The sequence below is a fragment of the Ochotona curzoniae genome, unplaced genomic scaffold (genome assembly GCF_017591425.1).
Source record: "Ochotona curzoniae isolate NIBS_2020 unplaced genomic scaffold, NIBS_Ocur_1.0 contig_430, whole genome shotgun sequence".
Taxonomy (NCBI): domain Eukaryota; kingdom Metazoa; phylum Chordata; class Mammalia; order Lagomorpha; family Ochotonidae; genus Ochotona; species Ochotona curzoniae.
The window spans coordinates 14,075,768-14,089,353 of NW_024466219.1; the positions used below are offsets into that span (position 1 = coordinate 14,075,768).

The 13,586-nt window shown below is 43.0% G+C and overlaps 1 protein-coding gene across 1 annotated transcript; it reads left to right on the forward strand.

Annotated features, from left to right (window-relative positions):
- The first annotated feature begins 966 nt into the window (after positions 1–966).
- ZBED6 (zinc finger BED-type containing 6) lies at positions 967–4,580 on the forward strand. Its single transcript, XM_040985487.1, has one exon. It carries the CDS (start codon positions 1,171–1,173, stop codon positions 3,970–3,972), a length of 2,802 nt encoding a protein of 933 aa, XP_040841421.1. The 5' UTR covers positions 967–1,170; the 3' UTR covers positions 3,973–4,580.
- Positions 4,581–13,586: the final 9,006 nt, after the last annotated feature.

The following is a 13,586-nucleotide window of genomic DNA, read 5'->3' on the forward strand; positions in this document are numbered from 1 at the left end:
CGGCCCGAGCTGCAGGCACACTTCCGTTCTCCTTGTGGGATCGGTGAAATCCTGAGGAAGTACGTCCCCTGAACCCCCACACTCGGTGCGCGTTCCCATGGGGAAGTCCTTTATTATGCTTGACATCTTCCGGGCCTTCGTGGAGCTTGAGGAGGAGGCCGTGGAAGTTGGGGTAACGATGCTTTTTTAGGGTATGTGTTCGCCGGGAAGGGGGTGGGATCCTCGCCAAAGGGATGGAAGAGGTCTCCAGCGCCCCTTTGAGGGGTGAGTCACCCATTCCCGGCTGTCACGCTGCTCCCATCTAAACACACCCGAAAGCTAAACGTGGGAATTCTGGAGACCAACAGCGAATCGGAAGCGCAGCTCTGGTGTATTATCACAGCTTTTTCCCCATCTACCCACGTTTTTTTTTTTTTTCTTCTTCAAAATGGTGACACTTTTAGTTATAGCCAAAGGGCTCAGTTTGCAGTTGTTGTAAATGACCAGTATGTGGAGTCTTAATTTAACTTTCTATAATTGCCTTCTTGGGTTCATTGGCAAATCGCAGTCCTCTGATGAATGCTGAATGATGCACTATGTTTTTTCTGAAATGCCATTTCCTGAAAGTAACTGCAGAATTAAGGGGAAATCGATGCTGCTATCGTGAGGCATTGTGAAAATATATATTTTGAAAGCAGGCATTTGAAACAGTACTTGATAAAGAGAAGGAGCATGGACGTGGATTTGGGAGAGCTGGCTTGACCAACTCTGTGACTGTGGAGAAGTGGACTCCAGGTGGATTTTTTTCTTTCTTTTTTTTTTTTTTTCCTTGAATTCGGAACACAGGAAGTTGGAAGGGATCTCAGAACGCTTTAAGAAAGAGTTTGGGAATATTCTCTGTTGCTGTCATTGTCCTCCAAAAATAACCTGGCATGGAAGTCACTGGCCCACAGGGAATTTGACTCCCTGTGGAAACTGGAGATGAGGTACTGTGCAGCTGTGTGTCAACTTGAGTAGTGGACCCACCGGCCAGTCCTGGAATGCGATTTGGAGACACAGAGAATGGGCTTGTGTGTCAGTTTCCTCACTCTCCCGGGGTAGAAAAAGCAGGACTTTTAGTGGTGCTGGAATTTTGGGATGTGTTTTGATTCATTCTAATGCAGATGAAGACACCTTGGTAAAGGGAAAAAAATGGTGGCAGAGGCAGTGGATAGAGAGGCAAAACTGCCTGGTAAAAAGAAGAAAAAGAAGGGTTTGCGCATTAAGGGGAAAAGGCGCCGAAAGAAGCTGATCTTAGCCAAGAAGTTCAGTAAGGACTTGGGGTCTGGGAGGCCCGAGGCAGACAGCCCTGCCTTGCTGGCCTCCAGTGCCCCTGGGCAGGAGGAAGAAGGCCTTTTTGAGAATGGCATAGAGAAGCAGATTTACCTCCCAAGTACCAGAGCCAAGACTTCCATTGTGTGGCACTTCTTCCATGTGGACCCCCAGTATACCTGGCGGGCTATTTGCAACCTTTGTGAGAAAAGTGTCAGCAGGGGTAAGCCAGGCAGCCATCTCGGCACCTCCACTCTCCAGAGGCATCTACAGGCACGGCATTCGCCTCACTGGACCAGGGCCAACAAATTCGGGGTCACCAGTGGGGAGGAGGACTTCAGCTTGGATGTGTCTCTGTCTCCCTCTTCTCCTGGAAGCAATGCAAGCTTTGACTATATTTCCACTGACCCATTAGATGATAGCAGAATGGGTGAGAAACGTGGTAAATCGGCATCTGATGCCCTGAGGGCAGAGAGAGGGAGATTTCTGATCAAAAGTAATCTTGTCAAGCATGCCTTAATTCCCGGAACGAGGGCCAAGACATCAGCAGTGTGGAATTTTTTTTACACGGATCCCCAGCACATTTCAAGAGCTGTGTGTAACATATGCAAAAGGAGTGTGAGCCGTGGGAGACCAGGCTCCCACTTAGGAACGTCAACCCTTCAGAGACACCTGCAGGCCACACATCCCATCCATTGGGCTGTTGCCAACAAAGACAGTGGCGCTGCCGGAAATGGCTCGGATGAGGCCGAGACCGAGAGCAGTGACATCCTGAGTGATACCGTCCAAGGGGAGAAGTCCACCGGCAGCCAGGACCTAACAGCCGAAGACCTCAGCGACTCTGACATCGATGAGCCTCCAGTGTTGGAGGCTGAGAACAGAGCCGAGAGTCCTGTTGCTGTGGTGGAATCAGTCCCAGTGATACAGATGCAGGAGAAGCAGACAGCAGGTGCTGCCAACCCAGGCCCCCGTCAAATAAGCCAGGCGGTCATCCAGATGATCGTGGAGGATCTGCACCCTTACAGCTACTTCTGCACTCCCGCCTTTCAGAGGTTCTTGCAGCTTGTGGCCCCTGACTACAGGTTGCCATCAGAGACTTACTTTTTCACCCAGGCTGTACCTCAGTTGTATGATTCCGTCAGAGAAAAAATTTTCTTGACCCTAGAGAATGTCCAAAGCCAGAAGATCCACTTGACTGTTGACCTGTGGACCCATGACCCATCCACTGACTATTTCATTGTGACTGTGCACTGGGTCTCTTTGGAAACTGCCGCCTCTCCCAATCATGGCAGGATCCCCAATTTTAGAAAGTGGGCAGTGCTTTGTGTTACAGGTTTAGCCAAAGACTGTTTGATAACCAACATTTTACAAGAATTGAATGACCAGATTGGTCTGTGGCTTTCTCCTAATTTCCTTGCCCCTGGCTTCATTGTTTCTGACAATTCCTCAAGTGTGGTACATGCAATCAAAGATGGTGGGTTTACCCACGTGCCGTGCTTCCTACATTGTTTGAATATAGTCATTCAGGACTTTTTCTGTGAGCACAAAAGCATTGAGAATATGTTAGTGGCTGCTAGGAAAACATGTCATCATTTTACCCATTCCATCAAGGCCCGTCAGATACTGCAAGAGTTCCAAAATGATCACCAACTTCCATGGAAGAATTTGAAGCAGGATGAAGCTGGCCATTGGATTTCTACCTTTTACATGCTGAAGTGGCTGTTGGAGCATTGCTACTCTGTTCACCATAGTCTTGGTAGAGCCAGTGGAGTTGTACTGACGTCCCTTCAGTGGACCCTAATGACTTACGTTTATGATATTCTTAAGCCGTTTGAGGAAGCCACTCAGAAAGTGAGTGTGAAGGTGACAGGATTGAATCAGGTGCTGCCCTTAATCCACCATCTGCTTCTTTCCTTGCGGAAACTCAGAGGAGATTTTCAAGTCAGGGGTATCAGTCAGGCTCTCAGTCTGGTGGACAGTCTGTCTCTGAAACTTGAAACTGACACCCTGCTAAGTGCCATGCTCAAGTCCAAGCCCTATATCTTGGCTACTTTGTTAGATCCTTGCTTTAAAAACAGCTTGGAAGACTTTTTCCCTCAAGGTGCTGATTTAGAAACTTACAAACAAATCCTTGCAGAAGAGGTTTGTAATTACATGGCATCTTCACCAGAGGTCTGCCAGGTTGCAGGTTCAGAAGGGTCTGGTCCGTTAGTTACAGCAGGAGGCGAGTGCTTTGCCTCCTCTGTAAAAGGTGCTTCCAGTTCCCTTCCCATTGGTAGCTTAGCTACAGACAATGTTGCCATTGGAAACAAAAGTTTCATGTTGCCTTCTGCCATAGCCATAGTGGAGGAGTACTTCAAAGAGAAGTATTCTGAGCTCTCCTGCGGGGATGACCCTTTGGTTTACTGGCAGGGGAAGGTGAGCGTCTGGCCAGCTTTGAGCCAAGTTGCCATTCAGTATCTAAGTTGTCCCATGTGTAGTTGGCAGTCTGAATGTATCTTTACTACAAATAGCCACTTTCATCCAAAGCAGATCATGAGCCTGGACTTTGACAATATAGAACAGCTGATGTTTCTGAAAATGAACTTGAAAAATGTTAACTATGATTATTCTACGTTGGTTCTGAGTTGGGATTCTCAGAATGAAGCTGTTCAAAGCAGTGAAAAAGAAATATTACCTTAATTTTTTCCCTTTACTCCATTTAAAATGGCAGCTCCTTGATGTTACCATATCCATACTGTTCTATATAGACATGCTAATAACTTTATAAAACAAATGCGAGGAAGCCCGAGAGAATTCCTCGGAGGCAAGATGATGCCGACAAAATAAAGATTAGTTTTAAAAACTTCACAGTTGTGATCTAGTGTAGTTAGCACTTGAAATTTTTACATTAATTGGGAGAGAAAGTATATATTTTTTAATTAAAAAATATAGTGCAGCATTGAAAAGCCTTAGGCTGTTTCTGGCTGGTGGATTGAACTGGTAATTGGTTTTAAGTAAGAATTTCCCCTATATGGGAAGTTTGATTATTCAGAAACCAAGAAAATGAGAAAAAAGCCTACTAAGATGGAATTATCTGCTCCCTCCCCCCATCCATAATTTTCTTTCTTTAAAAACCTTGATCCTTGTAACTTGGCAAAAGTAAAATCTACAAGATTATTTTATAATTGGGTATTTACAATTGCCTCCTCATACTGGTCAGTTTCATGCTTTCAGATTACTGAATGTGATAGTAGTTACCCTTTAAGTTTAGGATTGGATCTGTGGAAAAGGAAAATAGAAACCAGTTAGGAAAAAAATATTTTTTGCATTTGAATTGCCTTTTTTTTTAAGCGTTTACCACCATAGTATGAAGACAATAAAATGTTTTATAGGTATTTTACATATTTTACGGGTAAATAAAATAACAGTTTGTACGATTTGAATGGCAGTTTGAAGGAAAGCCTTGTAGCATACTGTGACCAACCAGTAAGCATTTCCCAAAGAATGTCTCTAATTGTAGATGATCTTTTACAAACCTGAGTAATCCGTAGTGAGATGGTTTGACCTGATAGCCAGCAGGCAGGACTCCTTGAGAGGCACAGAAGGAATAGGTGAGCTCGGCTCAGGGATCTTGAAGCTTCCTTTCCACTCTGCAACTATTTGTCAGTGATTGAGTGGGAGGCTGGAAAATAGTGACTTTTTAGTGAAGTCTATTCAAAGTTTCAGACCGAATAACTAATGTAAGATCCCAATTTTTCCTTTTTTTCATTTTAGATTTGGGAATATTCCCTGCCCAAAAAATTCCTGGAAAATTGACTAGTATTAAGTGTGAGTAAAAGGTGTCCACTTTTTTTAAGTTTTGGTTTTAGTTTTGTCTTGGATAGTATTTGGCAAGATTTAGCTTAGAGATGATGTAGTATTTATTTTGTAAGAGTCAAAATTGCTTTGTTTCTGGGCTGTTTTCAAAAACTTAGAACTCATGTATCAAAAAACTTTTTTTTTGTTTTTTTTGTTTTTTTAGTTTTGTCTTTTAAAATTTCTTAAATGGTAACTGTACCATTGTGAAACAAAATTTCAGTTCCCAGAAGTTTACCCTTTTACTAACTAAAATAAATGGATAATTACCAAGTGTTCAGCTGTAGCCATCACTAGAAAAGGATTTGGAACTAGACCGCATACGCAGGCCTTGGCAGGGCCGACCCACGGTGTCACGCCAGTGACACGCTGGTGTTGATACAGAAGAGGAGAGCTGCCCTCCCCGACCCTCCCCAGCCGCCCCCTGCGTGTGGACAGTGCCGGTTGAGAATGGCTGTGACGCTGCTCTGTCTCCTGCAGCTTGCTGCACCACTCTGCAGTTACTCCGTAACTGTACGGTTCTATCTGTTCTGGTTAAACACTCCCTGATGATGATGATGATATTCGTATATCTATATTATACACCTCAGAATATGTAGAGGGATTTCCCTTTACCTTAATTTTGTGGGCTTTCCAAAATTCAATATGACATTAACTTCATGGTGCTTTGGTGTAAGTTCACTATTTTTATAATGAACCCAAATCCAAAGACTTTTGTAGTGTATTTTAAAAGGGGAAACTTACCCAAATGTTTTGTTTCTACACCATTGTGTATATGTATGTGTGTGTATAAGCCAGTTAGTTTTTATGTCTATGTATATTTTATACATATAACACTTTATTTTTACATACAATTATGCTTTTATTATACAGATAATAAAGATGGGGGAAGGTTTCTGTTTTTTTCTTAATAGGTGAAGAAATCTTGAAGACCAGAAATTGGATCTTATTGAATTTTGGTGTGCTTTCTCTTTTTTCTTTTTTTTTTTTTCTTTTTCCTTTTTAAATTACATTGTTCGGCTACAGAAGATGGATTTTTAAAAATATATATATATTTAAATTTTAATCTCAAGTTCATCCTTAAATGAACTCTTTTTTTGTTTGTTTTTGTTTTTGTTTTTGAGGAGATAACTAACCCTAGTGTCTCCAGTCTGACAAAGGCTGTTTGAATGGACTTAATCTCCCAGTAGTTGGGAGATGTTTTAAAAACACATCCTGTGTTTCATTTGTGGAGGAGAGGTTTCCTTGGCAATGTGAGGAGGAAAATTCTTTGCCTCATTGTTATTAATTCATGGATTGAGTGTTGGTTCGACCTACAGGAGTAATAGATTGGAACTCAGTGAAGACACAGACGTGCCTGTTGAGAGCAACCAGCTAATGTAAGTGGGATCCTTTATCATTAAAAGAGTGGCTTGATTTTTGTTTTTTAATTTTTTTTCTTTTTTTTTTTTGGTGATTAGATGCATAATTTTCCTGGATCAGTAAAAAATTTAGAGGTGTTATCCATTTTTTTTTCTTGTGATTGTTTACAGGATTTTAGATTTTTCTCCTTCCTTTTAGGATTATATATGCATACTATTAAAAAGAGAACAGTATACCCAAGGTGCAGCCTCCCTGTAATTATGCCTCCAGTGAGACCCACACTGTCCAGCCGCCTGGCTCTGCCTCATCTCTGAGTGAAGACACATGTTCCGTTGTATTACAGATGTAGCAGAACTAAACCCAGCCTTGGGTGCTACTCAGTTTGTCACATTGCAGGCAGAAGGAGTTCCCTCTGCACTAACAACCTTCAGCACACATCTGTGTTGAACTCTGCTACCTCAGAACTAGTTCTTGGGTGTTAATTTGTATCTCTGTTATGTATTAAGCTATAAAAAGGTTGTACCATTTTTACTGAACATCTAGTGAGGTCTCTGGAATTGTGGAAGCTCTTGATGTGCCCCGTAAGTGAACAGTTGCCTTGGACCCTGTTGCTTATACATGTTTTGCTGTGTCAGTGTTTTTCATCTTACATATCCATCACTTTATTTCTGTGGTTATTTTGAGCATTGTTAGGATGGGAAAGATCTTCACTCTGTGCTCATGCGCTTTCTCCCAGTGCTTGGGTAATTGGAGACATGGCGTGTTCCTCTTCCTCCCACGGGCAGGGAGACTTGTCAGTGGGCTTTTGCCTTTCCCCTGAGTACAGTTGTGACTTTTGAGTCTGCCTTGTGAGTGAACCATTCTTTACAAGCCCTGCTTTTATTCCGCTTGAATCCTACTGATCTGTGTATTTCCCTGAAACTGGTTTTTGTGTTTGTGTGTGTGTGTTTCTGTACTTTTTAAAAAAATTTTTTTATTATACTTTTGACAATCTTTACATAGTTAATTAGGGTAAAAAGGTTCAAGGGCTATAGGGAAGTGGGTAAGACTATTATTTCCATATTGTTTCCTTCATGTATCTGAGGTAAAGAGGGGGATATTGAGGGAAAAGCCCCACCCAATTTTCCACCCACCCCAATTCCCGGATGTGGGGCATGCTCTGAGATACTTGCTCAAGTGGTTTTGATACTTCACCAGTTATGAATCGCTGCCAGTCTCGCCACTCCAAGCACAATGAGGTCATTGAAGAATCCACTGATTGACATAGTCCATCATAGAGTCTCCATGTGCCCCGTATTTCGCTGCCAACATATAGCTGAGGTGGTTGATTGACTTGTTCTGTCTTCTGTCCTTTCTTGGTTAGGGTTCTGAGTCCAGCATTTCGATTGGGGAGATCCCCCAAAAAACTTTGAGGTATTCCCCCTGAAACTGCTTTAATACTCTGATTTGTTTTTGTATCTGTCATCCAGGTCTTCCGTGCCTTAAGAACTTCGTGGGGTTTTTTTTGCTTTTGTTTCTAAATGTGTCTCTTAAATACTTTGTTTTCTTCCTGTGTTTTCTAGTTTTATTTTGAATGAGACTTATCATTTGAATGATGGCTATTGGTATAGTGGGTACTTACTGCTTTTTGTATATCTGTGTTTTTTTAGTTTAATTTTAATATTTATTACAAAGGTGGGAGGGTAAGAGACCCATGTGGGCCTCTAGTTCTGATTAGGATGTAGAGGTTGCATATGGGGAAGGTGAGTGAGATCAGTGCTGCTTCCTTTGTCCAGGGAGGAGAGGAGGCAAGGGAGGGGGGATGGGCTGCTTCTTGCTGTCACACTGTGCCCAGGGACGGATATAGCTGCTTGAGGATACAGTGGCCCACATTCCTACCTTTCCCTGGTTCTCCAGCTCCTAGCGGTGCACACCCTCCCCTGTGCGCTCATGGTGGCAGCAATGGCAATGGGGTGTGTATATACTTTAAAGCTTGCTAAAGTATATGAACATGTTAAAAGAATTTGTTCTGGGACCGATATTGTGGCTCAGCAAGTTAATCCAACCCTTTATTTATTTATCATATTCATTTAAGATTTATTTATTTATTGGAAAGTCAGATATACAGAGAGAAGGAGAGACAGAGAGGAAGATCTTCTGTCCGATGATTCACTCCCCAAGTGAGTGCAACGGCTGATGCTGTGCCAATCCCCGAAGCTAGGATCCAGCAACTTCTTCTGGGTCTCCCACACGGGTGCAGGGTCCCAAAGCTTTGGGCTGTCCTTGACTGCTTTCCCAGGCCACAAGCAGGGAGCTGGAAGGGAAGGGAAGTGGAGCTGTCGGGATTAGAACCTGCGCCTATATGGGATCCCGGGCGTGCAAGGCGAGGACCTAAGCCACTAGGCCACACCACTGGGCCCAAGTTAATCCAACCCTTGTGTGCTGGCATCCAACTTGCAGTACTAGGTGGTTAGTTCCTGAGTCCTATGCTTCCCATCCAGCTACCTGCTACTGTGCCTGAGAAAGCTATCTAAGGGAGACTGGATGAAAATTTTCGACTTTGGCCTGGCCCTTGGGCCATTGAAGAGTTGAACTAGTGGGTAGATGTCATTCTCTCTTTGTCATTCTGCATTTCAAATAGATAAGTCTTTAAATTTTTCCCCCCATTTTCTTAGTACTTTGATCGAATAAATGCAGTTACTCACCTTGGCTCCCTTGCTCTTTTCTTTTTTCCTTTCCCTTCTCCCTTTCTTCTTAATATTTATTTTTATTGTAAACGTAGATTTACAGAGAGAGGGAGAGACAGACAGATCCTCTGTCTAGTGGTTCACTCAAGTGGCCACAACGGCCAGAGCTGAGCACATGCAAAGCCAAGAGACAGGAACCTCTTCTGGGTCTCCCACACGGGTGCAGGGTCCCAAGGCTTTGGGCCGTCCTCGACTGCTTTCCCAGGCCACAAGCAGGGAGCTGGAAGGGAAGTGGAGCAGCTGGGACATTAACTGGCGCCCATATGGGATCTTGGTGCTTGTAAGAAGAGGATTTAACCGTTGAGCCATTCATTACACTGCACCCAGCCTCCTACTTTCAAATAACCGTTTTTGTTTAATAACATTTTTTTTCCTAGTGAAAGTTACAAAAACTCAATGTGTAAATTAATTCTATAAAGGAGCTTTTCTGTGGAGACATTAGTGAAAGGGTGCCCATCGTTATCTGCCTCACTCTGAGAAGGCTCTGCAAACTTCAGTTTGTGAATGAGTGTCCAGGTGGTGATGTCGCTCCCAGTGCAATGCCAGCATCCTGTATGAGTGTTGATTCAAATCCCAGCTGCTCTGTTTCCAATCCAGCTTCTTGCTAATGTGCCTCGGAGAGCAGTGAGGGTGGCTTAAGTACTTGGGACACTTGCCATCCCTGTGGAAGGCCTCAGAGGACTTCCTTGTTCCTGGTTTACCTGGCCCAGTGCTGGCATTCATGGCCTTTCAGGGAGTGAGCAAGTGGATGGAAGATCTCTTGTCTCCTGCTGTCTAACTCTGCCTTTTAAGTAAATCTTAAGGGGTCTGCATGGTGGTATATTGGACAAATCCTTTGTAGCAGCACCGTGCCATATGGGTGCTGGTCCCAGCTGTTCCACTTTTGATCCAACTCCAAGCTTAGGACCTGGGAAAGCAACAGAGGATGGCTGAAGTCCTTGGGCCCCTGCAACCTTGGGAGGAAGTGAGGGGCTGAAACAAGCTTCAGCTGTTGCAGCCATCTGCGAAATGAACCACAGTTGGAAAATCTCTTTGTAAATCTTTCTTTTAAATAAAAGTGTTCAAAAACCAATCTTGGAAAAAGAAAATAGTTGCTAAAGAATTGGTATTTGGTTGCCATTTCATAGCTACCTATCTATGTGGTTATCTTGTTGAAGGTCTTCCTGGAGCCAGTAGCAGTCTCATGTGTTTTTGGGATGTTGTTTTCAGGAGTGAGAGTCATCTCTAAGGCTTTTATTCCCTCTCATTCTCAGATTAATGCTTTTCCGTTTTGTGTATATGCCATGGTAATTATCTAGATATCCCTTAGAGACAGAATCATATGAATTGGTTTTTTGCATTGCCTTTTGGCATCCATTAGAATGAAGACTGCATTCCCTCAGTTCAAGGTCAAGGGAGCCTTATTTGTAGATCAGTGTGAGATGCATCCATGTCCCATGCTTAGCACCATGGCAGTAACCTTTGCTAACATTTTGGTGTATATTCTAGGTGTCTTCCCCTTGTTCTGCGAGCATTTACTGTTGTTGTGAACTTGAGCATTTCTTTTTTCTTTTTTTTTTTTTTTAAGATTTATTTATTTATTGGAAAGTCAGGTATACAGAGAGGGGGAGAGAGGAAGATCTTCTGTCCAATGATTCACTCCCCAAGTGAGCGACAACGGCTGATGCTATGCTGGTCCGAAGCCAGGATCCAGGAACTTTTTCTGGGTATCCCACACAGGTGCAGGGTCCCAAGGCCTTGGGCCATCCTCGACTGCTTTCCCAGGCCACAAGCAGGGAGCTGGATGGAAAGTGGAGCAGCTGGGATTAGAACCGGCACCCGTATGGGATCCCGGTGCGTTCAAGGCTAGGCCACACCTCCAGGCCCAACTTTAGCATTTCTAAAAGGAATGTGCAGCTCCTAATAAGATGAAATTGGGCATCTTTTCATGGGTGTTTTGTTTTCTTGTTGAGTTTTCAGGGTTCTTTGTATATTTTGCAGACTAATCCTTACCAAGCAAGTATTTTGTGAACACTTGTTCCCCTAGCCTGTGATTGGCTCCTATTCACGCTCGCGGTTGTGCTTTCACGGAGTTGGCATTTGCTGCCTCAGGGAAGTCCAACTCCCTGAGCACCAGTTTTTTTCAAGGATTTTGTTTTCAGTGTTGATTCTAAAAAGTCATCACCAATCCCGGGTCCCACCTAATCTCTTGTGTCAGAAGAATTTTACGGTTTTGCTTTTTTATTTAGATCTGTGACCCATTTTAACATTTGTGAAAAGCATAAAAAAAAAACCTTCTGAAAAACCTAGAAGCCTTTGTTTAGATTTATGGTTTTTGCTCTGCATGTGCAGTTATTCCAATACCATTTGTTGAATTTCTTTTCTCCTTTGTCAAAGATTACTTGATCATCTTTGTAATATGTTTAATTTCCTAGAGTTCCTATAGCATAGAATCATTTACTGGGTAGCTTAGGACAACAGAAATTTGTCATGTCACAGTTCTGGAAATCACCTTTCTGAAAATGCCAGAAGGGTCATGTTCCCTCTAAAACGTGGCAGGGGAAGTATCCTTTCTTGATTCTTCTAGTTTCTGGTGTTTGCTGGCAATTCCTAGACTTGCAGAAGTCCTGCTCCACGTACGTGGCTGTCTTACTGTGTGTCTTCAGACGTTGTCTTCCCTCTGGACACATCTGTCCCTTTCCATCCAAGTTTGAAGCATTTTCTCCTCTAATTTTAAAGACAGAGCGAGAGAGACAAAAACCTTTAATGTGCTGATTCACTTGCTAGATCCCTGTACCAGTCAGGGCTGGAACCCAGCAAAGCCAGGACTGCTAGAGTGGTGACAGGGACCCAAGAACTTGATCTGTCATCCGTGTCCTCGGGGGTGTGTTGGCAGGAAGTTGGAGTTGGTGGCAGAGGAGCCAGGACTTAAGCCACACAGTCCAGTGTAGAATGCAGGCGCTTCCAAAGGGATGCTCACAGTGTCACCCGGCTGGCTGTCATGTTTGCTAGGATGGTTGATTGGATCTGCAGCCACACATCTGACCTCTTCAGCAAGGCTGTTCTGGTCACATCCTTGGGATTCTCTATAGAATCTGCTTTTTCAGGTTTTTCTGAAGACGGAAAAGCTGAGAATTTTGCCAGTTTTCCACGTTGTGTCTCATTTTTGCTTAATAGTTCTTTCTTTAATGTGTCTCTTTCCTCTGGCATTTTTTTCTTGGAAGCAGGCTCTACCCATGACTCAGTTCCAAAGCTACTGTACATTTCTTGGGTTTTTTTCCCCCTAAAGCATTCACTTTTGGTACCCAATCCTGCTAAGCAGTCTCCAGTTTTTGAGGATGTTCTTTCGTTGCTACAGGCAAGAGCATAGTGAACTTAAATATTCGTAAGATTTGTATGGTAGGGTCAGTTTTAGAGATGGAATTGTGTTGAAACCATGAGTACGGGTTGAGGGGCAGGCTCTTTGTGCCTAGTGCAGGCTGACAGCTGGAGGCTGGTTCTCATCCTAGCATTCTCTTCTTCGGTGAGGAATTGCTAGTGAGAAGATGATGGATTTGCCGTGATCTCAGCTTATAGATCAGTGTTTCTGAAAGATAATCTTTTGGTGTATAAGTTTGTAGAATCCCATTCTGATTTCTGTCTGTGTTCTTGCTACTGTTTTTGCTTTTGTAGAAGGTTTTTTAGATAATTTTGAAGTGTGGGGACCAAGATATGGCAAGGACTAGACAGTTTTGGTTGTTTTGCTAAATTCCTGTTTCATGGAAGAAAACAGGAGACTGATCCTGCTTCTTGTTTGGGATTGGCATGCAGCTTTTGAGCCATCTTCATCTAAACGTGCTCGCTTTACAGATACTTCCAAAAGTACTTTATGAGTGGTCTATCCAGATAAGGACTTCTCACCTCATTATAAGGTCATACTTTTCAAAAAGCAGAAATGCTTATCTGAAAGCTTTTGAATTTTTTCATTTAGATTTTAAAAATCAGAAATGTAGATTGAGCATGTAGCTTGAATGAACAAATCTGTCTCAATAATGTAATGTGAGGTGAAGGTTGCTTGTTTCATTAGCAGTGTGTATTTTATGCTTAAGCAGTGATCACAAGCACCAGAGAACAGAAAAGAAAGGAAGACATGACATGACTTAACAAAAATGCTACCTTGTCAGGTGTGCTTACAAGACTGTTTATGGCAGAAAAACATTCGTGTAATTAAAATTTGATTCGGATGGGGAGGTTGGAAGATTTTTCTGCAATAATTTAATTCATTGTCTTCTCATTTTAGGATTTCATTTTACAGACGGTTTCTGTGAGTGACTTTTCATTCGGAAGAATAACCCCATTGTACGAGGACTTGGAGCTGGTCCTTGTTTGAGGAAGCCGTGGCTTGTTCAAGAA

What these genes read in the sequence shown, in the direction of transcription:
- ZBED6 (XM_040985487.1), top strand. Translation starts at nt 1,171, where the DNA reads ATGGTGGCAGAGGCAGTGGATAGAGAGGCAAAACTGCCTGGTAAAAAG.